Below are 25,465 nucleotides of genomic sequence, written 5' to 3' on the forward strand. Positions count from 1 at the left end.
CTCCAAAAACATACTGATAAGGGGGAAAAAAACACCTTGTGCAAGCTCTCTTCAGATTCATTTAGGATATGTATTATTGTGACCAGATTTAAGCTTTCCGTTTAAAAAAAATGGATTGGTCAAAAATTAAAGGGTTTGTTCAGAATAAACTAAGAATTAACCCCTAAACTAAACTCTCTCCCCCTGCCTAACTTGTAATTTACTTCAATTTAAAAAAAAATCTATAATTATACATATAACTGGAGCGATCATGTGACCAATCCAGGGACACTTTCTGATAATCCGGTGACGTTTCGCTGCTTCCGAAAAGGAATATCACCATTACTGTTACCCCCCCATCCACATCAATACTTGCCAAGTCTTCCTGTGTCCGGGAAGGCTCCTCCCATCTTCCTCTCTGGTAGTAGTGGGCAGAATAGGCTAGCTAGGGAGATGGGGGGAGAGGGTGGGAGGGGCTAGTAATTGGCAGGATCGCTAGGCTAGACGGGGGTGGGAGGGCTAGTAGTGGTCGGGATAGTTTAGCTATTGAGACAGAGAGGGGAAGTGTAACAAAGTGAGAGAGGAGGGTGGCTGAGTGAGAGTAAACTAGTATAGAAGCTATACAGGAAGCTGCACAACAGGAAGTAACAAAAAGTAAACAAATTCAAAGAATGCCAGCAGCAACCAGATACACTCAGAAATCACTCCAAACACTGCTAAAGATATATGGGTGTACTTATTAACCCATTACTAGCACTAACACACCTTTCTAAAAATAAAAATAAAAAAATTCTGCCCAGAAAACCCCTTTAAAATAAACTGACACAAATGGTCTTTTTTTGCCATACCTCCATTAAATAATCCACGTAAAAAGACAAATTCAGGTATCCGCTATGTAACCGATGAAACTTTTCTGCCTTCTCTATTGATATTTGTTATTGCTATAATTTTAGCGTTATCACTAGAGAGGGACTCATTGTATTTTACTCTATAAAGATCAGTAATGAACAGCACAGGGGCAGGGTCAAATGTAAACTTTATTGATGACTTGGGGTGTATGTGTTGTGTAATTGTTTGGTGAAACTCTTTTGGCGCTGCAGTCTGGATGATGCTAAACATCTGGATCACAGCGCCAATGAACTTCCTGGGTATGTTCAGAGGGTTATTGCATAAGAATTCTCCTTTGGTCAGTCTCAGAGGGGTTTTACATTATATCTCTATGTGGCAACCATAGAGCCAAATTATAGTATGCGCTCTGATTGATAAGAGAGGGGATAATGTAGACATAAGTGCATTCTACCCCTCCCCCTGGGGTCACATTCAGGTTATGCACAGAAACTGATGATTTATAATTGTCTCTGCAATCTGTAGCTCTGCTCCTTCCATCTTTTTCTCCTTCACACAGCTCCAAGATTCTCCCTGAGGCAGGAGGGGGTAGGACACTTTAGAGCCCCATATCTCAGGATCCTTTAGGGCTATGAAGATAGTCTTGGCTTTGTTTTAAAAATGAGAATCAAGATCATCATCATAGCTCTTACAGATTCTGAGCGATTTGCTGTTAAAAACAATGACGGGAATTGGGATCTGTAAGATTGAGATGATCTTATTAGAGATGAGCGAGTATCGGCTGATCCGAACAGCACGCTTGCATAGAAATGAATGGACGTAGCCGGCACGCGGGGGGGTTAAGCGGCCGGCCGCCGTCAAAGCAGAAGTACCATGTGCATCCATTAATTTCTATGGAGCGGGCTGATCCGAACAGTACTCGCTCATCTCTAGTTCTTATCTTTAAAATTAATTCAAGACCATCCTCATAGTGTTCAAGACGGATTCTGAGAAATCTCCATTTGATTTAAGGAGATATTACATGCCTCCTCTACTCCTGTCTGGACGAATAGATATGTGGGTGGCAAGGAAAAGGTTAAAGGCTGGATTCCACCTTTCTAAAATTGAGAGGCCATTAATATCACATCTGCTAGGGTCTGATAGCCAGACAGATTAGCTTTTCCAGTGCGGCTACACTTAATGTTAACACTTCCTGGAGTTACGCTGCTCGCTTGCCAAACAGTGTGTAACAACGAATGTAATATTTATGACCTATCCTATGGATAGACGATCTGTATTAGAAAGGTGTATAACCCATTTAATATACAGGGGCATAAAAAGGGGATGGGGAACAATTTGGGTGAAAGGAGGCACTGTAGGGGAGGGGAGCATTATAGTGTTTGAGGAAAAGGGGCTTTATACCATGGCGTAAATGATAATAAATTTGACAGGGTGGCGTGGGTTTTTTATGGCTTTTATGCCAGTAGCAGTGAAAAGAAACCTATTTGTGCACATATTTATAGCCTTAGTGAAGGTATTGTTAATGCATGTCTTATCAATATACTACATTGGTATGTGTTTATCTAATCAAGGTCAAAGTAGGGTCAGCATTAAGACCATTAACTTCCTAAGAAGAGCCCAGTGTATTATAATAGCACCAAAGTTGAGGGGGCTCTTGGAGGCATATAATACTGTATAGGGCCACTGTGGAGCATATAATACTGGGTGAGGGCCACTGTGGAGCATATAATACTTCTTCTAGGACAGCTTCTCCTCTTCTTTGACTCTTCAAGCTCGTGAGCTGGCCGGAGGTGCCTCTTGAAATCTGCACAGTAGAGATGGCACTTCATCTCTACTGCGCAGGCGCTGGGGGCACCTCCGGCCTGCGCATGCATACACATGCATACACAGCTACGGAAGTCACCATAACGCAGTTCCCCTGTGACCCAACAGTCACATGATCCTATAGGACCCAGATCAGCTCTGTAGTTATCGGCAGGAGGCTGTATATCTCCTATAAGTGGGTCTAAATGTATCCGGCCCAGTTACAGGGGAAATCAGCCCCACCCTCCACCAAACACCTCCCCCCCCAAAAAAAAAAACAACAAAAAAAACCCAACAAACAAACAAAAAACAAAACAAAACAGTGATCAGATGTACCAGAAGGTTTATTATGACCTTTTGGAGACACAATGTGAAAATATAAATAAATAAAATGAATGGAAAAGTAAAAAAAAAAAAAAAAATATGAATGTAAAATAATTAACAAATAAATAATACGCTAATAACATGGTCTTACTACAGGTTCTAGCCCCACCCCTGACGAAGCCATACAAAAGAAAATGGAGACGAAAAACTATTTTATAAAGTTTTTTAGTAGGGCTTTGTGCTATTAAATTTTTAAAAAAAAATTAAAAGTGAAAAACAGACACGTTTTCCCACATCTTTTGTTTATATTTTACCGGATATATAAAAAAAAAATTAAATCAAAAAACATGCAAAAATAACATTTAAAAAAGCCCTATGTGTCACTGAAAAAAGACGAAGAAATTATTTTAATGACGCAAATGATAAAAATGTTATAGTCCTCAAAACTGCACATACAAAAAACCCGTAAATATGTCTGTTCCTAAACTAGAAATTAGCCCGGTACTGAAGTGGTTAATTTTAAGTATACTATATGTTGTGAATTTTACTTTACATTTTGCAGCCTGAGTGAAGGGTGAGTGCAAGATTGAGTGAGTGGAGTGAATTGACCCCTGACAGCCACATCCGCATCATGTGCTAGGACAGTCCGTACGTGACAGGCCCCTATTATCAACACTGTAGGGTCTTGAAACGTTAATCATGTCTAAACTAATTTCAGTCCATTTTAATGTTACATGGTGAATGCAAATAATGTTGTTTACTGTTGAGGGGATTTGTCAAGAGCACCATTTTGTAAAATGTTCTTGATGGGCTCTGTTATTTGTGATTTGTTATATGTTCTAGGAATTGGAAAAGGAGCTAGATCTGCAACTTGGAATGAAGACTGAAATGGAAATGGCCATGAAACTTCTTGAAAAAGATATTCACGAAAAGCAGGATACGCTAGTGGTCCTCCGAAAACAACTGGATGATGTAAAATCCATTAATCTTCAAATGTGCCAAAAAGTCAAGGTAAATAGTGTTACAGCACACAATTTAATTATGCCATTCAGCATTGAAATAATATACACTCTTTCCGCACTAAGATCAACTTGACCTGACGTTCGGTAATATTTTAGGTATGTATTTGGACGCTGACGTTGTGATTATTTACATTGTATGATCTCAAATCTTTACAGAAGAGGGATTTGCTTGTCATTATTATTATTATTACTTAGCAGAATTTATTATGATTTATTTATATTTATTTTGCACACTTATATAGCGCCATCATATACCAAAGAGCTTTACAGATATTGTCAGTCACTGTCCCTTATAAGCCCCACAGTGGAGTGTGGGAGGAAACCAGAGTACCAGCAGGAAATAATTTATTTCCTGTTGTTATTAGCATATGGGATGTGACATTGGGTAAACTATTGTACTCATATTTGTCTTTAGTAGACAAATTTGGTAATCATGAGACAAAGGGATAAAAGATGTCATATTTAGAGATGACCGAACAGTGAAATATTTGATATTCGTTTCGAATATTCCTCAATATTCGACTTTTTGAACAAATATCGAATCCCATTATAGTCTATGGGGAAAAAAGCTTTGTTTCAGGGGAAACCACTATTCGACTCAGGAGAGTCACCAAGTCCACTATGACACCTCAGCAAATGATGACAAAACCTCTGGAATGCAACTGGGACAGCAGGGGAAGCATGCCTGGGGGCATCTAACATGCCCAAGTCCCTGTATTACGCCACTAATAATGCAGGAGCTGACTTTTTCCCATAGTAATGCATTGAGCAGTGTTGATTGGCCGAATGCCATACAGTGTACAGCATTCGGCCAATCAACGCTGGTTCTGCCGGAGGCTCGTCTGTGAGGAGGCGGAATCTAAGATTGGTCTACAGCAGTCTCCATTGTGGTCCAATCTCAGATGTAGCAGCGTTGAGTGCACAGCACTGCTATATCTCAGGTATAGCAGAGTTGACACAGCTCTGCTACCTCCTCAAGAAAGAACACATACAAGCTCATAGCAGATAGAAAAAAATACTAGGAGTAATAGCAACTAAAAAGAAAAGAGAGACTCAGGGTCATTTAGTTCTCTGTGTGGAGTGATATCGGCTTAGCCTGATGTTGATTATACAGCCTGAGGAAGGATCTCCGATAACGCTCCTTCTCACATTTGGGGTTTAGCAATTGGTCATCGACAGTACTGGCCAGTGCTGTCACGGTCTCATGCACGACATTGGAGTTGTTCTCCAGCATGGAGCACACCACAGACAGTATCATTCTGTCATCTGTAACCTGCACTGGGTCCAGGGGGCTCCCCAAAGCTAGCCCTTCTAATGAGCAATAAAATACTTAGGGATATCCAACAAATTTTCACTCCTGATACCTGTTTTCTAAACTATCTCCCCATCCTCTGCACTCTGCAAACTGACCTTACCCACTGGGTCACGAAAAGCTTTTCGTGGCTAGTCCATGTTAACCTAAAAATAAATATCCTACCCAGATGCATTTAACTTTTCCAAACCATTCCCAATTTCTTCATTACACTCCAAAAAATGCTCACTAAGTTCATTTGGGCGTCGAAACGACCTAGTATTGCCAGAAATGCACGGACTATGCCCAAGATAATGGGTGATCTGGTTGTCCCGGAAGCCCTGCAATACTGCCTAAACAGCCACAGCAGCTCGAATACTTGATTGGTATCACTCAGCTCAAAATAAACTCTGTATTGCCTTGGAGGAGGCTCTGAGCCCTAGTCCTCTCATGGTTCTCCGATGGCTACACTTTCGCCATTGGTTGGAAAGGAATACTCTGGTTCTGCCTTATGTTGCATGCTGTGTTCTTGGTATATGCAAGCTTCACCGTGCAAGTGCTCGTTTATTCCTGAACTATGCCCCGCTAACTCCTATCACAGGCAATCTGGATTTCCTCACTGCTCTTCACTCAGCCTTTCTTTCTCATCGTCCTGAAGATCCACCCATTCAGTTTTCTTAAGGTAATGGCACAGTCTGCCCTCTTCCCTTAAACAACTTTAGTGTCTCACAGCGCCAAAAACCTCCATGCGCATTGGCATATATTCAACTGCAATACCTTTTATTACTCTATGAAAAGATCACGCAACCTTTACAGACCACAGAATCTCATATCATTTGAAAAACGTTGCACTTACACCTCGCTGCCACTCCACCCAATCTCCATCAATTACCAATTAATTGTTTTTTGACTCCATTAGTGATCAGCTGCTGTGTTACAAGGCGGGCCGGGAGAGAGAAATGGGAACCTCATTTCCAGACATGTGGCGATCTGCCTTCCGACTCTACCACTAATTTTCCATTTCATGCAAAACACAAGAGACCAAGTTAAAAATCTTTTCATGCTGGTACAGAGTCCCTGCTGTGGTACATTAATTCTTCCCATCCTCCTTAGATCGCTGCTCGAGATGCTCAGGTTGGGGCAGGATGTTACATTTCTGTTGGCACTTACCCCTTCTTTACCTTCGGGACCGGGATAGACTAATAAAAGCGGTCACTGGAGTGGATTTGGTTGATTTCCCGGATCAACTTATCCGCTCAATTTTTTTTTTTTTTTTCACGTAAGATCCAGAAGCATGTATGTAAGCTAATTGGGTTTCTAGTTGTGGCTGCTACATCTTGTTATACCTAGATTGTGGAAATTTACCAGTCCTCCAACCTTAGATGCCTGGCTGCAGGAGGTACTGTATATGTGCCAGATGGAGAACTTATTGGCTCAACTTGAACTGAGTGATAGCTCCCATCAGAAAGTGTGACTCCTTTGGAACACTATCTCCTACTCTCCTGACTTCCAATGCACTTTTTAATCTTACATAGCCTTACTTTCCCCCCCCCTTTTTTTTATCCTACCCTTCTTGTTTTATCCCTGTTTTCTTTTCTCTCACGTTTCCCGTTCCCCTGGCTTTCTTTATCCTTTCTCTTCACATTAATGACAAATGTTATTTTTACTTGGGTCTTCCTGATGCCTTGTCCCATTTCTAGTTTGATTGTTTATGTTTATATCATTATTCGATGCTACTCTGCTGCATTAGAGTTTATTGTTGCCCCCCAACCACATTTTTCTTAAAAGCCTTTTCCAATTTCTATGCCTCCTCTTGTCCTACCCCTCATTGCACCTCCCCCTCTCCGCTGTTATATTGACACCTTTGTAATGTGCTCTGTGTTCTCTTCTATATTTTCTTCGAAAAAAATAATACCTAATGGTGTCATTTTTCAATAGAAGCCTCTGTCCAAGGTAGGTGATTAAAAATAATAAACATTTATATTCACCCCTCCTGAGTATCTGGCGGTCTCTGGGAATCATCTTCTGTGAGTGACATAATATGACCCTGGAGTCATCGCTGATGCCTGTGATTGGGCCTCAGCAGTGATCTCCAGGACATTGACGTCAGCTGCAGACCTAAACAGGAAGCCGGAAACAGTGGAAGGGTGGACACAGGGGTGCCCAGGAGAGGTGAGGCAAGGTGAGTAAAAGTATTTGGTTTGGTTCCCTCACCTCTCTTGGGCCTCTACTTTTTTTTTTTTTTTTTTTTCTTTTTTGGTAGAGTTGGAAGGGACCTCAAGGGCCATCGGGTCCAACCCCCTGCGAGTGCAGGTTTTCCTAAATCATCCCAGCTATATGTTTATCCAGATTCCGCTTGAAGATTTCCATTGATGGAGCGCCCACCACCTCCCGTGGCAGCCTATTCCACTCTCTCACTACCCTCACTGTCAGAAAGTTTTTCCTAATGTCTAATCTGTATCTCTTTCCCTTTAGTTTCATCCCATTGCTTCTTGTACTTCCTTGTGCTAATGAGAATAGGGTCGATCCCTCTGCACTGTGACTACCTTTTTATCTGGACAAGATAACAAAAAACTTAGCACATGACAGGGAAGAAAAAAACGTGTTTTTTATACACATAGTGTGATCCCAAATAGATGTCCTATATCAAAGATAACGTGTCTACACCAAAAACAAGTATAGGAAACCAAAAAAAAGTTAGACACTCAGAATAATGAGGTCATAAAAGACCAAGATTCATAATGAATAAAATATACAAACTTTAATATTACCACATTAAAAAATTATACAAAATATATGATGCAAATGGCAACAGTAAGTATACAAAAATGAGCACAGCAAACATGTCCAATGGTGCCCTAAATAACAATAAAGTACAGATAGTAGAGAGATGTACATTTGTAAGCCGTGTGTACATTGTGTATGCAGATACAACTGGATTAGGTAGAGTTGTAGTATAGTAAATTGTGTATGCAGACATCTGCAAATATACAAAAGGCCTCAATGTAATATTGATGGAATAGTGACCAAACACACAATTGTTAGTTATTAAATATTAAAGTGTAAGGAAAAAGGATAATATAAAATGTACATGGAGCTTGCTCTACAGTAGTAAGGTTTAGCCACAAGGTGTACAACACGTCATATACATATTGAAGAGTAAGGGCTCGTTCACACGTGAGCCCAGGGGAGGTTTTTGACAGCGGATTTCCCGTCAAAAACCTCCCCTTACAATGGTGGTCTATGCAGACCGCCAGGCTTCTTTTTTCTGCTAGCGGCGGGCTGCTGCTAGCGGAGAAAAGAAGCGACCTGCCCTATCTTCAGGCGGAAGCCGCGCGGCTTCCGCTACCGGCAGCACCCTCCTATGTCAGCTCATTCATTTGAGCCGACAGCGGAGGGGAAAGCCGCGACCGCGATGGTCGCGGCAGGCGGATTTTGACCAGAGAGAGTCGCGGCTCGCCGCGGCTCTCTCGGTGTCAAAACCCGCATGGGCAGTTCACGTGTGAACTAGCCCTTAAGCTTACCCATCATACAAGCAGCATGAGAATAAATTATAGGGCATTAAGAGGACACGCCGGCTCTCACCCGACGCGCACGTTTTGGCACGCCTGCAGGCATAACATTTTTATGTAAAGTCCTATTTAATTTGCATGCACAAAATGGGATGGTGCATTTCTGCGATTTTGGCGATTCTTTAACACCAGCCCCTGTAAATATATACATGTATGGTATGTATGAACTCCTCATATCTTGCAGTTTTTTGGAAAGTACATTTTGTTTGCAGAAAGGGATTGCTTGAGCCGCACTTTAGTGGCAAATTTGAATTTTTGTGCAATTTTTGCTTGCAATTTCTGTTTGCCGCAACATTGCATGAAGGTGGTTGTATATATGAACTATTACATTGTGTTTTTGTATATGGTATGCTGTGTAATCTGAAAAAAGTTAGATTTTGGTATCACAGTCACAGTTTGCTAGGTGCAGTATAGATTTTTAACATATTAGTGAATAACAGCAAAATCCTGCTTGTCTTCTGCATTAGGGTTTTTGGGAGTCTGAGCTCTTGTTGTAGTTGATGTTTGCAGTATATATATATATATATATATATATATATATATATATATATATATATATATACACTGTATTTTTCGGACTATAAAACGCACTTTTTTTCCCCCAAATTTGGGGGGAAAAGAAGGGTGCGTCTTATAGGCCGAATGTGGCGCCTGGCATCCGCTGTAATAGAGAGGCGGAAGCCGGCAAGTGATAGACGCCATTACAGGTGCCGGGGCCTGCGACATCGCTGCGCTCCTCTGCCCTGCATGAAGCCAGCGGCAGCGGCGATGCTATTCCGCTCCTCCGTCCCCCCGCCGCTGGCTTCATGCAGGGCAGGGCAGCGATGTCTCAGGCCCCGGCGTCTATCCCTCACCGGCATCCGCCTCTCTAGTACAGCGGATGCCGGGTCAGTATCAGCGGCCCCTTCTCCCCCGGGGCCGGTCCCCACCGGCCCCGTACCTGTAAAGTTGCAGGCCGGCTCCTGCGCGGCGATATCGCAGGAGCCGACCTTTCGGGTGACAGCCGGGAGCCTAATGAGGCTCCCAGGCCTGTCACTGCTATATATTAGTATTGCGGCTGGGTCTATGACCAGCCGTAATACTAATACACAGAATGTCCCATAGACGGCAATACAGTTGTATTGCCGTCTATGGGACTTGCAATCAAGTGACTGCAGGTTCAAGCCCCGGGGGGGAATAAAATAGTAAAAAAAAAAGCTTTAAAAATATATAATAAAAATATGAAATAAATAAAAGTTCTAAATCACCTCCTGTCCCTAGAATATATATATAAAAGTAGAAAATCATATATCATAAACCACCGGGGTTTTTTTTCAATAAAAGGTGATCTAAGCAATAGATATTCCCCAAAATGGTATAACTAAAAAGTACTTCTGGCCCCGCAAAAAAAAACACTCTATGCATCCCCGTACAGCTGCAGGGTCACCTGTCAATGTGGCCTTGCAGCTGTTGCAAAACTACAACTCCCATATATTAAATATTTTACCAGTTTTTGCTTCAAAATTTTTTTCCCCTATTTTCCTCCTGTAAAATCTAGGTGCGTCTTATAGTCCAGTGCGTCTTATAGTCCGAAAAATACGGTGTATATATATATATATATATATATATATATATATATATATATATATATATATATATATATATATATTGTCTACACCTTAAGCTATTATTTTAGATGTATTTTGCATATGGATCTGAGATTGAACATGAGTTTTAGGTGCAAATATGTGTTTTAGCGCATTTTTTCAAAAAATTTAAAGGTGGATGTGGCTAATGATGACCCATTAAGACATTTGTAATATTCAGGTTTTCTACTTTCAAAAAATATTTAGGTTTTAGGGGTTCACTTACTGTTCATGGTGTGTAATCCCTACATTTAGGATAATACTTTTTTAACATTTCCAGCCTCAAAGCAGGTTTTTGTTCCTTCCAGTTCTGGTGATTTTCTGAAGCTATGTGCATGCGGGTGTAGGCCATGGTGATATGAATGAACTCTGCACATATTGAACTCTTAGGAGGTTTGGTGCATTTAATTTTTTGTTTGGTTTCCGCTTTTAGCAAATAATATACATTTATTTGCATTTTTTCATAAAACATTCACTTTAAATCAAAATTGCATGAAGGTGCCTGTTCGTATACAGTACCAAGTGGCATTCTGACAATGCTGCAGGTGTCTACTTTTAGAAAATATATAGCTATGGGGGGGGGGGGGTTGGATTCTTATTTAATGTTGCAATTTAGGTTTGATTTGTCCATCTGAAAACTGTGAAAATTGCTCTGGCTACTGGAGGTGCAAAATTTCCAGAGACCCCTGGCCGTGAAAGGGTTAAAGGGGTGAATGCTAATGTTTCTTTAGCTTAAAATTTGTGTTTCTGTCTATACTAATGTAGAGGAAAGAAGGTTTCCAAGTATTTTTCCACTTTCCACATTGAGTTTGGAGTGTCTAGTTGATAGGCTGTGATAGTGGGGTAATACTGGGACTTGGGCGTGTTAGATGCACCCAGGCATGCTTTCCCTGCTGTCCCAGCTGCATTCCAGAGGTGTTGGCATCATTTCCTGGGATGTCATTGTGGACTTGGTCACTCTCCTTAATCGAATTGTGGTTTTCCCCTGAGACGAGCATTTTTCGCCATAGACTATAATGGGATTCGATTTCACTACTTGCTCATCTCTAATAGTAATGCAACTATTGAAGACAGTTGCAGGCTTGCAGCAGTCTTCAATAGTTACATCGTAAATCTGCCATAGACTGCAATACAGTAGTATTGCAGTCTATGGCACAGGTAATCTAAAGACCATATGGTCAAGCCCCCTGGGGGGCTAAAATAAAAAGATAAGGGATTCTAATGATAGAATCCAGCCCTTCCATAGTAATGTAAGTACTGCAGCTTATAGCAGCCTTCAATGGTTACATAGTAAATCTGCCATAGACTGCAATACAGTAATATTGCAGTCTATGGCATAGGTGATCTAAAGATAATATGTTCAAGCCCCCTAGGGCACATAAAAAAAATATATCATTACTATCATTAGAATCCCTTTAACTTTTTTTTTAGCCACTTCCCCCCAGGGGGCTTGAACATATGATCTGTAGATCACCTGTGCCATAGGCTGCAATACTACTGTATTGCAGTCTATGGCAGATTTACTATGTAAGGGCGCATTCACACAGAGTTTTGTGGGAGTCTTTTTTTCAGTGCTGATTTTTTACTCGAGTCATTGTGGCAAAATTAGCGCCACAAAACTCCATGTGAGTGCACCCTAACTAATGAAGGCTGCTGCAAGCTGAAGTACTTACATTACTATGGCAGGGCTGAATTCTATCATTAGAAACCCTTTTAAACTAAATACATGTGAGATTAGCCTTAAGAAAGCCATTCTTCTCTTACCTTATTTTTTTCTGATCCTTGCCGCTATTCCTGAGGAATTTCTTTTTTTTTTTTTCCATATGTAAAATGAGCTTTCAGACAGCACAGGGGTTATTCCCCTTTGCTCAGACAGCAAAAGGGGCTTCCCCTGTGTTGTCCGAAAACTCTCCAGCGCCACCTCTTTCTTCTTTTCTGGTTGGCCTCTTCGCCGGGTCATCGGCCGCAGCTTCAGCTAAAAGCTCCTAAGGGTTATAGCAGCTACTTTGTTTAAAAGCAGCTACTGTGTTGAAAGCGGCAGTATTGGGGTAAAACGACACTTTATGAATTATAATTACAATTTGTAATTATAATTTACATTATGATTCTTAACAGTAGCAAAATTACAGTAGCAATGAAAATTATTTTATGGTTGGGGGTCACCACAACATGAGGAACTGTATTAAAGAGTGGTGGCATAAGTAAGGTTGAGAATTACTGTGCTAATACTATAAGATGAGGCAGGCTGTCCAATACACCCCACGAAGTACTCCCAACATCACAAGCAGAGCTCCATATGATGACCAAAACGGTCTCCAGTGTGACTGAGAATTTGCAAATTGCAAGATGTCCTTAGTTTGCGACTTTATAAAAATGGTACTTGTGAAAAAAAAAATATTTTGATGAAAATAATTTGACGAAAGTGCAATTTTTTAGTAGCCCTCTCCACTTTCAGAAAAGGAGGCGTGAGTAAGGTAAATTATGAGTGAGGCCATAATTTACTGGTATAAATGATACCTGAAAGCTGTCCCGCCTACAAGCTGACCCACACGCCCCCCAGATCTTGATAGATTCCTCTATATCCTTTAGTGCTGTAGTGGTGACACAGATGCGACCTTGTACCAGTAGCTCTACAGTAAAACATCTGTAACTATGCAGGCATAGGACTTGGGCATGTATCCAATGGCACCTTAAAATTACCAAATATCAAAACTATTGACCTGGGCCTTTTACTTAGGATCTGCTGCATGAGCAGCATGGTGGTTAGCACTGAAGTCTTGCAGAGTCTTGCAGAGTCCTGGGTTTGAATCCTGCCAGGGACAACATCTGCAAGGAGTTTGTATGTTTTCCCCTTGTTTGCGTGGGTTTCCTCCAGGTACTCTGGTTTCCTCACACATTCCAAAGACATATTGTTAGGGAATGTAAATTGTGAGTCCTAGATGGAAAAGTGACTGTCAGTGTCTGTAAAGCACTGTGGAATATGATGGTGCTATACAAGTATGCATAAAATTAAATAATAATAATAATTTCAAAATATGTTAAAAATTGATTAATTCTGCTGAGGACTTGTTTCCACTTAATAAGTATGTTACTGAATACTTTCAAAATATTTTAATACGTTTCCTTTTTTTATAGGAAACAGAAATTGATTTGCAACACAAGAGTGAACAGTTATGCTTATTACAAGCTGAATCAGATGTAGTAGACTCTAAAACAAGAGCATTGGAAGAAAGGTGTGGAAATACGTGTCAACATTTTTTTATTTTATTTAAAAAAAAATACTAGCAACTTCTCACTTAGAGTTTAAAAAGGGAATCTGTCACATTTGACAATTTTATTTCAATTCACAGACAGCTAGGCAGTTTTCTGAGAAAATATTATAACTTGTCATTTATTGAATCTAGATTTCTGCTCATTTTAGACTTTAAAGTACACTGAGCATTCATATTCGAGAATAAGAGCTTTTCCTGCATACATAGATTGCAGGACTCTCCACTAGGCTTCTTATATTTATCTCTATATATAAAACTCAAAATCTGTAGTAGTTCGCTCTATACAAATCCACAGTTCTCTCCCGATTTGGGTGAAATTTGGCACGCCTTCTCTCTACCCACAGGAGCAGAATGCTGCACACGTTACATCTCACTAGCATTCCCCCGTCATGAGATTGGGGCCCCCGAATTTAGGCTCTATACATATAATGGAGAAATGTGAACATGAAAGTGATGAGGGGAAAACAACAGTTGTGACTGACAGGGACGGATTATAACGACAGCCCCAAAGAGTCGCTGCTAAAGGGGCCGCACCACCACACACAACACAGAAAAATTTCACAAACACCATATAAACTTCACACAGACAGCACACATACTACCAACCCACGAGCACAACACCACACAAATGCCACAACACACTACACAAACACCAGACCGCTCTAGACTAGAGATGAGCGAGTACTGTTCGGATCAGCCGATCCGAACAGCACGCTCGCATAGAAATGAATGGACGTAGCCGGCACGCGGGGGGTTAAGTGGCCGGCCGGCGTCAAAGCAGAAGTACCAGGTGCATCCATTCATTTCTATGGAGTGTGCTGTTCGGATCGGCTGATCCGAACAGTACTCGCTCATCTCTACTCTAAACACATACAACACAAACACCACCCCAAATACCACCCCACAAGTACCACGTGCACACCACACACACACACGCATGCAAGGTCCAAACACACAAACACATTTATATGTATACACACTATGCACATAGACAAACACACAAGTACCACACGCACGGATACCTGCATTGCGCCCGCATAAACACATGGATCACATGCACGCATACATATACACGGACCACACACATGCATGCATACATATACACGGACCACACACATGCATGAATACATACCCATGGATCACACATGCACACACATCCATATACATGGACCACACACGTGCAAACACATGCACACACTCATATATACATATGGATCGCACGCACGCACTGACAAAACAGATCTGGTATCCTTAGTGGCTGCTTGCACACAATATTTTTCACGGGCCTCCACGCCAAGGATTTGGCGGCTGTATAGACTTCTTTGATCACAAAGCTGTGAATTTTGCAGGCTCCATTGAAGTCTGTGGAGCTGTAGAATCCACACCCCAGAGACCCGTGAAAAATACTGTAGTGTGCAAGCAGCCTTACTGAGCAGCAATATTGGTCAGGCGAAAACTGCCTGATAGTAAGATTATCATTATTGCTTATTATTCAGGGAGCTTTCATTGCTGAAGCTGCTGAGCTAAAGTGAAAGCTGAGTACTGATTGGTTGCTATGGGCAACTACACAAGTCTGCCTTTTCAGACCCCAGAGTATAATAATCAGAGACTGAGTGGGGATACCAACATAAATAAACACTCTTACTTAACTCACCCTGGCTCCGTTGCACTCCTCGGTGTTGTTGGCCATCTTCAATGACGTCGGGACGTCACATGACACGGAACGCAGGCCCCAGTGATGTGATGTAGAGATGAGCGAATAATATTCAAAACTAGAGTTTCGAGTACCTTGCTCCCATAGGAATGCATGGGAGGCACCGTACAGCAAGGGATTAAGAGTCCAGCGCTTAACCGCTTGCTGTACGGCCGCTCCCATGCGTTCCTATGGGAGCGAGGTATTCGAATCTCTAGTTTCGAATACTATTCTTTCATCTTTAATGTGATGTCATGCACGCCACAGAAGTAGGCCTGAAGCCTGCCTGGTGCCCGGAGAGGTAAATAACACTGTTTTTTATGTTCTCTTACCTCTCCTGGGCCTCTGATCAATATACACAGGGTCTGAAAAGACCCCCAAGTATAATAATACCAGGATGGGTAAGTAAATAGGGCCCGTTACCTGACGGACTATTAAGAGAAAAAAACACAGCGGTAATGTCCTGGGCCCTGTGGCAGCTGCTAGCGCTGCTACCCCGGTAGTTACGCCACTGTATTCATCCTATTACATCTCTTATCAGTGTCAGGTGAGTACTAAAAGGTCATAATACTACGGACTGTTTTTTAAAATGCCGCCCAAAAAACGACCATCTATTGGGCAAGTTCATCCAAAAGCTAAGAACTCAAAATTGTGTCAAAGAGCTGAGACAAGTGAACAATGTGACTTACAGCTGTTTTATATGTTTGTGTAAGGGGCAGAAATTTTATTTTTTGATAAAAAAAATAGTTTTAAAAAAGGGATTTTTGTGTACTCGCCTGTAAAATCCTTTTCTCGTTGTTTCACTGGGGGACACAGAAACCATGGGTATAGACCTGGTTATTAGGAGGCTGACACTAGGAATAAAAAAAGTGGTTGGCTCTGCCTACGCAGGCTATACCCTCTCACTGGTAGAATTCTCAGGCAGTTTTGTTCCACAGCAGTAGGAGAGAGTCCCGTGAAGGGAAAAAGAAAACCCCCCAACCCTGTGCCAAAACCTAATATGGGGGGGATCTGTGTCCCCAGTGAAACAACGAGAAAAGGATTTTACAGGTGAGTACACAAAAATCCCTTTTTCTCACAATATTTCACTGGGGGACACACAAACCATGGGACGTCCAACAGCAGTCCCAGAGGGAGGGAAAAACTTAGACAACCTTGCGAACAATCAGTGCACTGCTGTCTGAAGAACTTTTCGACCCAAACTGGCATCGGTGGAAGACACTGACACCGAGTGAATCTGATAAAACTTAGTGAAAGTGTGAACCGAAGACCAGGTGGCAGCCTTGCAGACCTGGGAAACGGAGGCCTGATGCCGAACAGCCCAGGAGGCACCAACAGCCCAAGTCGAATGAGCCGTCACCTGTAAGGGAGGATCCCTACCCTTAAGCCGATAGGCTTCCCTGATGACAGACCGAATCCATCCAGCGTTGGACACCTTGGAAGCAGGTAAGCCCTTCCTGGATCCCTCCGGAAGAACAAAAAGAGAATCACAGTGGCGAAATGGCTCTGTAAGAGCCAGGTAGACTCTGACTGCCCGCACCACATCCAGGCAGTGGAGGGAGTGCTCGCGAGGATGCTTTGGTTCCGGACAAAAAGATGGCAGGACAAGGTCCCCATTGATATGGAAAGAGGGCACCACTTTGGGAAGGAAGGATGGAGGGAGACGAAGCACAACCTTGTCCTTATGCAAAACCAAGAAGGGGACTGGTGTGACAAAGCCGCTAGCTCAGAAACCCTACGAATAGAAGTGATAGTGACCAAAAATGCCACTTTCCAAGAAAGCAGGCGAAGAGAGATGTCTCTTAGAGGTTCAAAGGGAGGAGCCTGTAGAACCTCCAAGACGAGATTGAGATCCTAAGGATCAATGGAAGGCCGGTAAGGAGGAACACAATGCGCTACCCCCTGAAGAAAAGTTTTTACCTGAGCTAAGAAGGCAATAGCCTTCTGGAAAAGAATGGAAAGCGCCGAGACCTGACCCCTCAGGGTAGACAGACCAAGACCTTGGTCCAACCCAGATTGCAAAAACACCAGGACCCTAGGCAAAGAAAAAAACAAGAGGATGATAATTTCCCTTTTCACACCAATGGACGAAGGCCTTCCAGGTGCGGTAGTATATCTTTGCTGATTGAGGCTCCCTGGCCCTAAGCATAGTCTGAACAAGCTCAGAAAAACCTCGACGCTTCAACATCTCGGTTTCAACAGCCACGCCGTTGAACACAGCCGATGTAAGGAAGGTTGGAATAGCAGCCCCTGAGAGAGCAGATCTTTTTTGAAGAGGCCAGGGAGAGTCTGCTATCAGAGCCATGAGATCTCCGTACCACGCCCGAAGAGGCCAGTCCGGCGCCACCAGGATCGCAGGAACCCCCTCAACCTTGAGTTTCTTTAGAACTCAAGGGAGGAGAGGAAGAGTGGGGAAGAGATTCAGGAGCTGAAACCCTGCCCAGGGAATCACCAGGGCATTGGCTGCGATTGCCTAGGGATCCCTGGACCTGGCCACGTAATGGGGAACCTTGTAATTTAGCTGGGATGCAAAGAGGTCGATCTCCGGACAGCCACACCTGGAGCACAACTGGAGAAACGCCCCCTGATGGAGGGACTATTCGCCTGGATCGAGACCCCCTGGCTGAGAGAGTCTGCGGCCCAATTGTCAGCCCTTCGAATGTGGACCGCTGAGAGGGCGGGGACATGAACCTCCGCCCACCTCAGAGAGTGAGAGGCTTCCAGAAAGGCTGCCCTGCTCCTGGTCCCGCCCTGATGGTTTATATAAGCCACGGCCGTGGAATTGTCTGACTGGATGCGGACTGGCCTGTCCCGGAGAAGAGGGGTCCAATGATGCAGTGCCCGAAAGATGGCTCTCAACTCCAGCAGATTGATCTGAAGCGAGGCTTCCTCTGGAGACCATCTGCCCTGAACAGTCTGGACCCCGAACACCCCGCCCCCCAGCCTGAGAGGCTGGCATCCGTGGTGACAACCTGCCAATGAATGGGAAGAAAAGATCTCCCCCGGATGAACCCTGGGGAGGATGGCCACCAACGAAAACCGAGACGGACCTGAGGCGGTAACAGGATTTGGCGGTCCAGGCTGAACTGACACCAGTCCCAATGTGTCAGGATTGCCAACTGAAGGGGCCTTGAATGGAACTGGGCATAAGGGACGGCCTCAAAGGGGGAGACCATCAGGCCCAGAACATGCATGCAGAACCGGATGGTACATGGCGACCTCCTCTGCAGGAGGACCAAAGATTCCGAATTTTTGATTCTGGAAGAAAAACTCTGCCCTGACACGTATCCAAAATCATCCCCAGAAATTTCATCCGTTGAGATGGCACCAGACAGGACTTTTCCATATTCACAAGCCATCCAAACCGCCGAAGCAGGTCCATGGCAGGTCCTGTAGGCTGGAGAGATTGTCTGTCCTGCAGGGTGCTTTGATCAGCAGATCATCCAGGTATGGAATCACCGCTACCCCTCGGGACGGAGGATAGCCATGAGGGGGGCCAGCATCTTGGTGAACACCCATAGAGCGGTGGCCAAACCAAAAGGGAGAGCGACAAACTGGAAATGTTGCGAACCCACCGAAAACAGTAGAAAATGCTGATGGCCCCGAACAATGGGAATATGGAGATATGCGTCTTGGATATCGATAGACGCTAGAAATTTGCCCAGTTCCATATCGGCGATCACCGAATGTAGAGACTCCATACGGAAGTTTCGAACTCGAACAAACCTGTTGAGCATCTTTAAGTCCAGGACGGGGTGGAGGGAGGCATCCTTCTTTGGAACAGTAGATAGGTTTGAATAGAACCCCTGGAATCGTTGAGAAATGGGCACGGGCACAATCATCCTTGCTCCTGAAGCCTGGCGATTGCCTTGAGAAAAGAAGCTGCGTGAGCTGGGGAAGAAGGTAAAGAGGAACGAAAAAACCTTTCTTCTGGGAGGGCGGAAAACTCTATGGAGTAGCTGTTCGAGACCACCTCCCGAACCCATGCGTCGTCGACCCAGGCGAGCCACATGTCCTGGAAGGCAAGCAGATGTCCCCCCACCCGAGAATTCCCGGATGGGGGCAGCCCTTCATACAGAGGGGGGCTTGGCAACTCCCGATGCCAGGCAGGTCTGGGCTTAAAGGAGGGCTTCTTAGAGAGCTACTCCCTAGGAGATTGTTCACTGAAGCGGGACAAGGAGCTCTGAAAAAAACAAAACCGCTGGGAACGGATAGAAGATGAGGCAGGCTGCCGCCTAGAACACCTCTGAGGTAACACAGAGCTTTTGCCTCCAGTAGCTTCAGAAATAAGTTGCTCCAAACCTTTCCCAAAGAGACGGCCCTGTTCACCGTGAGAAAAAGGTAAAGCAACCACCACCTTTTTAGAGGAAGGCTCAGCGTTCCAGGAACGGATCCAAACCATCCAACGCATTGCCACAACATTACCCGCTGCCTTAGCTGAGCGGCGAGCTGCTTCAAGGGAAGCATCACATAGATTAATTAGCTGGTCCACCAGAAACTGATTGCCCTGCAGAGCAGATTCATCGGCCAAACCAGCTCTCAACTGTTTGCCACAGGCCTTACTAACCCAGGATACCGCAAAAGCGGGCCGCAAGGCAGACCCTGCTTCCGCAAAGGCCGACTTAGCCAAGGAGTCCAGCTTCCTATCAGCGGGATGACTTGGAGAAGCAGCATTAGCTAGTGGCAGGATAGTCGCCTTAGATAGCCTGGCAATAGCTGGATCAACCACAGGAGGCTCGATCCACCTAGATACACACTGTTCTGGGAAAGGAAAAAGGACATCTGACCTCCTGGTGGAAGACCGGGGTCGGTCCAGATGAAGCCACTGTTCCTGCAAAACATGATCAAATGCCCCGTGGTTAGGAAACACCAAGGGCGACTGGCGCATATGGCGAAAAGAAACATCCTCCTGAGCCCCAGACTCAGCACCCTCTGTCAATTGCAATGTATCTCGGACAGCACGTACAAGCTCCTCCGTCGCAGCTGCTACTGATATGCCTGACTGAAACTCTGTATCAGAGTCAGAGATGCCCCCACATGAAACAGAATCCACAGTAGAAGACTTAGATCCACCTGTCTTGGAGGAGCCGTGTATAGACCCTCTGCCTGGCGAACACCCACGAGAGGGAGAGGAAGATCGTGACCCATAGAACGACTTCCTAGTCCGTTTACGAGGACGACCGCAAGCACTGGAAAGAGTCCCTTAATAGCTTCAACCACAGCCGCAGACTGTGCTGCAATCTGGGTGGGCAAATGCTCCAAGGACACCGCTATGGACTGATTAAGCCTGGCCAAGTTACCCACAGCCTGGGACAGGGAAACCGCCCAATCCGGGGGAAGGGAGAAGGGCGGGGAGGCTCCTGGGGGGGGAGGTGAGTGGCACTGCAGAGTGAACAGATAGACACAGACTGCCCGCAAGGAAACTTTTGCTTATAGCTGGAGCATGCATAGAACGTAAAAACCGCAGGGGCGCCGGGACCCGAGAATACTCCTCATAAGAGGACATGGCACAAAAAACGAACCCCAAGGGCCAGCCTACCGTACTACTGAATGAAGACCGACCGCCACTGCTGCGTACAAGCTGCCAGAGGATCCAAACTAAGATTGCCAGGAACACAAGTCTCAGAAAAAGGAAGTGCCTTAAATAAGGCCTTCCTCCCCCAGACTCCCGCCAAAAAACAGGAAGGACCCGCCCAGGACCGCCACTGCCCGACCAGTGGGATGGCAGGGCGGCCCCAGGGCAAAGGAAAGCCCAGGGACGAGGTGGGACTTGGGCGGCCTACAACATACCTGAAGCCACGGCCTCGGGCTGGAAAAGCCGCAATCCCCCGTGCAGCCTACACCTCTGGTGAAGCTGTGGCCTCGGGTAGCAGCCGCGGCCGGCGCGCAGGAGACACCGGGACCCGCCGGACCTGTTGCGGCCTACACCCAGGCAAAGCCGCAGCCTCAATTAGAAGCCACGGTCGGCCTCCCCCCTCTTCCGGTCTGTGCCTCAAGAAGCCCCGGCAGCAGAAAAAGAGCCATCCCCTCTATCCACAGTACAAGGTAAGGAGAAGAGAGGGAGAAGGAAAAGGAGGGGAGGAGGGAGAAGGGAGAAATACCTACAGTCTGGCGTCTTCAGGCGCCACAGACTCACCCCCTCGGTGATACCTCGCACCTAAGTTGGGTTACTGGAATCCAACTGCCTATGCAGGAACCGACAGGGGACAGAGTGACTGCGGTGCGCTCATAAACTGAGCGCTTGCGCCCGCAGGGGGTAGACTAGTGTAATGCATACACTGACAACCCCCTGCCCCTGAAAGAAAAAGTCAGGTCGTGACTGCCTCCTATGACACTAGGAAAAAAACTGCCTGAGCATTCTACCAGTGAGAGGGTATAGCCTGCGTAGGCGGAGCCAACCACTTTTTTTTTTATTCCTAGTGTCCGCCTCCTAATGACCAGGTCTATACCCATTGTTTCTGTGTCACCCAGTGAAATATTGCGAGAAATAGTTGTAATAGTACTACATAATATGTATCGAATATGTAAAATCAATACAAATGTTGAAATTAATAGTTGTTGTTCACATCAGTGTTATGACAAATTAGTAAAATGCCAAAATAATAAAAATTTTAAGTGGAAAAAAAAGGTTATAGTGTAGCGCTCTGAAAATGTCAATTTCAATGTGACACTAAAAACTTTACTTTATCATAACCAACAATTTAACATATTTTCAGCAAACGAAGCCACGGGTATTCTACTAGTACGTAGCATAAGGATTATACTTGTATGTGCACAAACGAGAATGCATGCATTATTAGACATGCATAAGTCAGTCACAGTTACTGCATCATAAGAAAGATTCAGGACTTGCCTCTGACTATTATTATTATTTATTTATGGTAATAATGGCTGTCAGGGAAGCAGTGCAGTGTCATGGTTTGGGAAAGTACAACCAGGGCTCAGGTAAACCCTGGACAGCTGCTGTATGGAAGCCCAGATGTGATTGGTAGCTTCAGGTTTGAGAAAAAAAATTTTTTGTTATATCTACATTTTTTTCTGTCAGACTACAGGAATCAGAAAAAGCTAGACAAATATCTGAAGAAAATTGTATGAAAATGAGGAAGGACTTTGAAGCCAAAACTGAAACCTTGAAACAGCAGCTACAAAAGCTGGACTCTCAACGGTAAAAAAAAATAAAAAAATGTACAGATGAGTATAGAACAATGACTGATAGTCATATTGATCAAGGGTGTCAAACTAATTTTCATCAGGGGCCACTTCAGCCTCACGAGGTACCTTGAATGTCCAAGATTATTTTAGAAGTGTATAAAAGTAACTTCTTAACAGTTAAACAAGCTGTTAAGGAGTAGTAACATTTGTACATTACTACTGTTACAAACAGCCCTTTGAGGTCAACCGGGAAGAACATATTGTCAAAACCTAAGACATTGGCATATTAAATACTATCTTCATCCATTGATCATTTTCTGGATATTACAAAAATTAATCAAAATACAAGTAAAACAATTCAGTTGCATAGAAAATTCCATTTTATGCTTACCTAATTTTGGTTTTTGGCTGGATATCTGACACCATTTTCCTGAGGTCAGTGTGTCTATTTCTGGTTTCAGGTCTTGTGCTGTAGCAATTCGTAAAAACAGCATGGGGACTGTCATTGTTGACCTGTGATCTATGCTTAGTCTTGTTGTGATTATTGAAAACGTATTCGCACAGTTAGGTACTACCAAACATTGACAGAATACAGACACCATGAAGTCTGAGATATGGTGTCAAAGCAGGGGACAGTAGTAGACTGTAGAAGTAGCCCCATACTCCACACAGCAGCAGACTGTAGAAGTAGCCCCATCCTCCACACAGCAGCGGATCTTCTGCGCTGCTGTACCAGCGGGACAAGGCTCACAGCAGGTACTTTGCGTTCCTTACTACTGTGTGTTCCGCAGAAGACGGAGGAACGCAGCAGAGGAGGGGCTACTTTAGGCGGGTGATAGCAGCAGCCAATGAGTGTAAAAGCTCAGTGGCTGCTGCTTAGTTACCAATTTTCAATGGCTGCTGCTTAGTTACCTGTTTCTGAACTGCAGCAGTCGTTTCAGCTCTGCTCAAAAACATGTACCAGGCCAGATAACACAAGGGGGTGGGCCGGATATGGCCCGCAGGCCTTGTGTTTGACAGCTGTGCTGTAGAGGGACAGTGACAGCCGTCTCTTACTTGCAGCTTCATCCACCACTACATAAACATTGAAGCAAGGAGCAGACATTTCTCAAGCTTCCGTCTTTTTTTTTTTTTTTTTTTTTACATTGGGATAAACACAGGCAAACACCTGTGACAGATGAAGGCAAGTGATATTAAATAACAGTAGAGTGAACCTACTCAAAGACATTTATGGTATAACCTGTGACATATTCTTTTTTTTTTTCTCAAGAAAAGAAACACCTAGAACCAATTATTTTATTTATATGCAAATAAAGGTAAAGGGCAAAAGTCCAGGCAAGATAGACCACATCCCCAAATCTCTTTTCCCTTCATTTTCCTATAAATACAAGTAATTTACAGGAAAATAAAACTTCAAAGCTTGAAAAACAGAGACACGTTTGAAACTGTAAAATCACCTCCACAAAGTACTAAGTTAAGTTTATACCCCATTTACTGCTACTAGACTCTCTTAAGCACAGTGTCCTCTGTTTTCCTCCCTAGTTGTTACTGAGAACATTTATAAAATACAGACTATAGCTATCTCTCTATATATTTATGTGTTTAACATATTTCCAATATAGTTCCCATTTAGATCACAATCTGCAGTTGGAGAGAGAACAACAAAGAACTCTTCAGGATGAACTTAATAAAGAGAAGGAGAAGAATAAATCTGTACAAAATGACCTCCTGCAATTTTCACAATTAAAAAAGGTAAAGTGTATGAAATTAATCAACTGACCTGTGGTGATGAAAGGGATTTCAAGGGAATGTATGTTCTACATATTTATGGTAGCCATGGGCACCATCTCTTAGACCGTTTCAAAATCTCCTCTGTTGACTTCTGTAGGAGAATGTTATCGGGTTGCTGTGAAACATATGATCATTGTGCTCCTGCAACATCCATTGCCAATGATGTGTTCATATCTTTTAGATTTTGTCATTATCATCAGTGGCACAATTGCAATGAGAACTAATGTCCACAGGCTCACTGGGAAAAAAAATAAAGTGCACCCAGCTAAAAATATCAGATTGCTGCAAAACTCGGCATGCAGTTATGGCTCAGGCAGATATGTAAGTCTCGTACAGGTGTGGTCTGATTACACACTGGTTCTTTCCTCAAGAGTGCGTAAAAAGTTTTTACCTCACTTGCCTATAAAAATCTTAGAACTGCTTTTGGGTAGAATACTCAATGATGAGAGATCAATGACTGCTAGACCTGCCTCTACAATGCACACAAAGACCCAGACTTTGCCCAGAGGGGGCACATTTTGGACTGAAAGAAGTAGGAGGGCCATTTGTCTGTTATCTAGGCTTTTATGACTTAGGTGTTTGTAGCAGTAGTTCACACATGACAAACAGACTAGCATAGCATAGACAGGCCACCAGTGGAGGGAAGTGTTGGATCAACCAACAAGCATGAGCAGATCTCATGATTTTGATGTCCACCTTTTTGTTGACACAGATAGCACATCCCTGTATCTGTACAGACTATTTCCAGGTGCATAGTAGAAGGAAAGTTAGTGTCATGATTCCATTTACTTGTTCACTGTTAACAGCCAGCCACTATAACCTACCTCTACAGAGGGCCATGAACATGAAACCTGGACTGCTTCAGACTGGAACTGTATGATCTGTATATGACAGTTAGTCATCCCTAGTTGGGTTAAGAGGGTCACTAACCGTATCAATATGTGCAGGACTTCTTGTGGTCACATGGGCTGCCTCTCATGTCAAGGATTCAACCTTGCATTTTTCAACAGGATAATATTCACCCACACACAGCAAGGGTTACCCAGTAATGTAATGACACTTCCTTGGCATGCCCTGTCTCCAGATTTATTGACA

The 25,465-nt window shown here is 43.8% G+C and overlaps 1 protein-coding gene across 1 annotated transcript in view; it reads left to right on the forward strand.

The window, feature by feature from the left end:
* The window catches only part of LOC142203811 (RUN and FYVE domain-containing protein 1-like), a 172,743-nt gene that overhangs the window by 76,673 nt on the left and 70,605 nt on the right, over positions 1 to 25,465 (forward strand). Inside the window, exons 11-14 of the mRNA XM_075274873.1 lie at positions 3,796 to 3,963; positions 13,598 to 13,695; positions 22,473 to 22,592; positions 24,202 to 24,331. Coding sequence (XP_075130974.1) covers positions 3,796 to 3,963; positions 13,598 to 13,695; positions 22,473 to 22,592; positions 24,202 to 24,331 — 516 coding nt within the window. The remainder of the gene's footprint in view (positions 1 to 3,795; positions 3,964 to 13,597; positions 13,696 to 22,472; positions 22,593 to 24,201; positions 24,332 to 25,465) is intronic.

The sequence above is a fragment of the Leptodactylus fuscus genome, chromosome 5 (assembly GCF_031893055.1).
Source record: "Leptodactylus fuscus isolate aLepFus1 chromosome 5, aLepFus1.hap2, whole genome shotgun sequence".
NCBI classification, from domain to species: Eukaryota; Metazoa; Chordata; class Amphibia; order Anura; family Leptodactylidae; genus Leptodactylus; species Leptodactylus fuscus.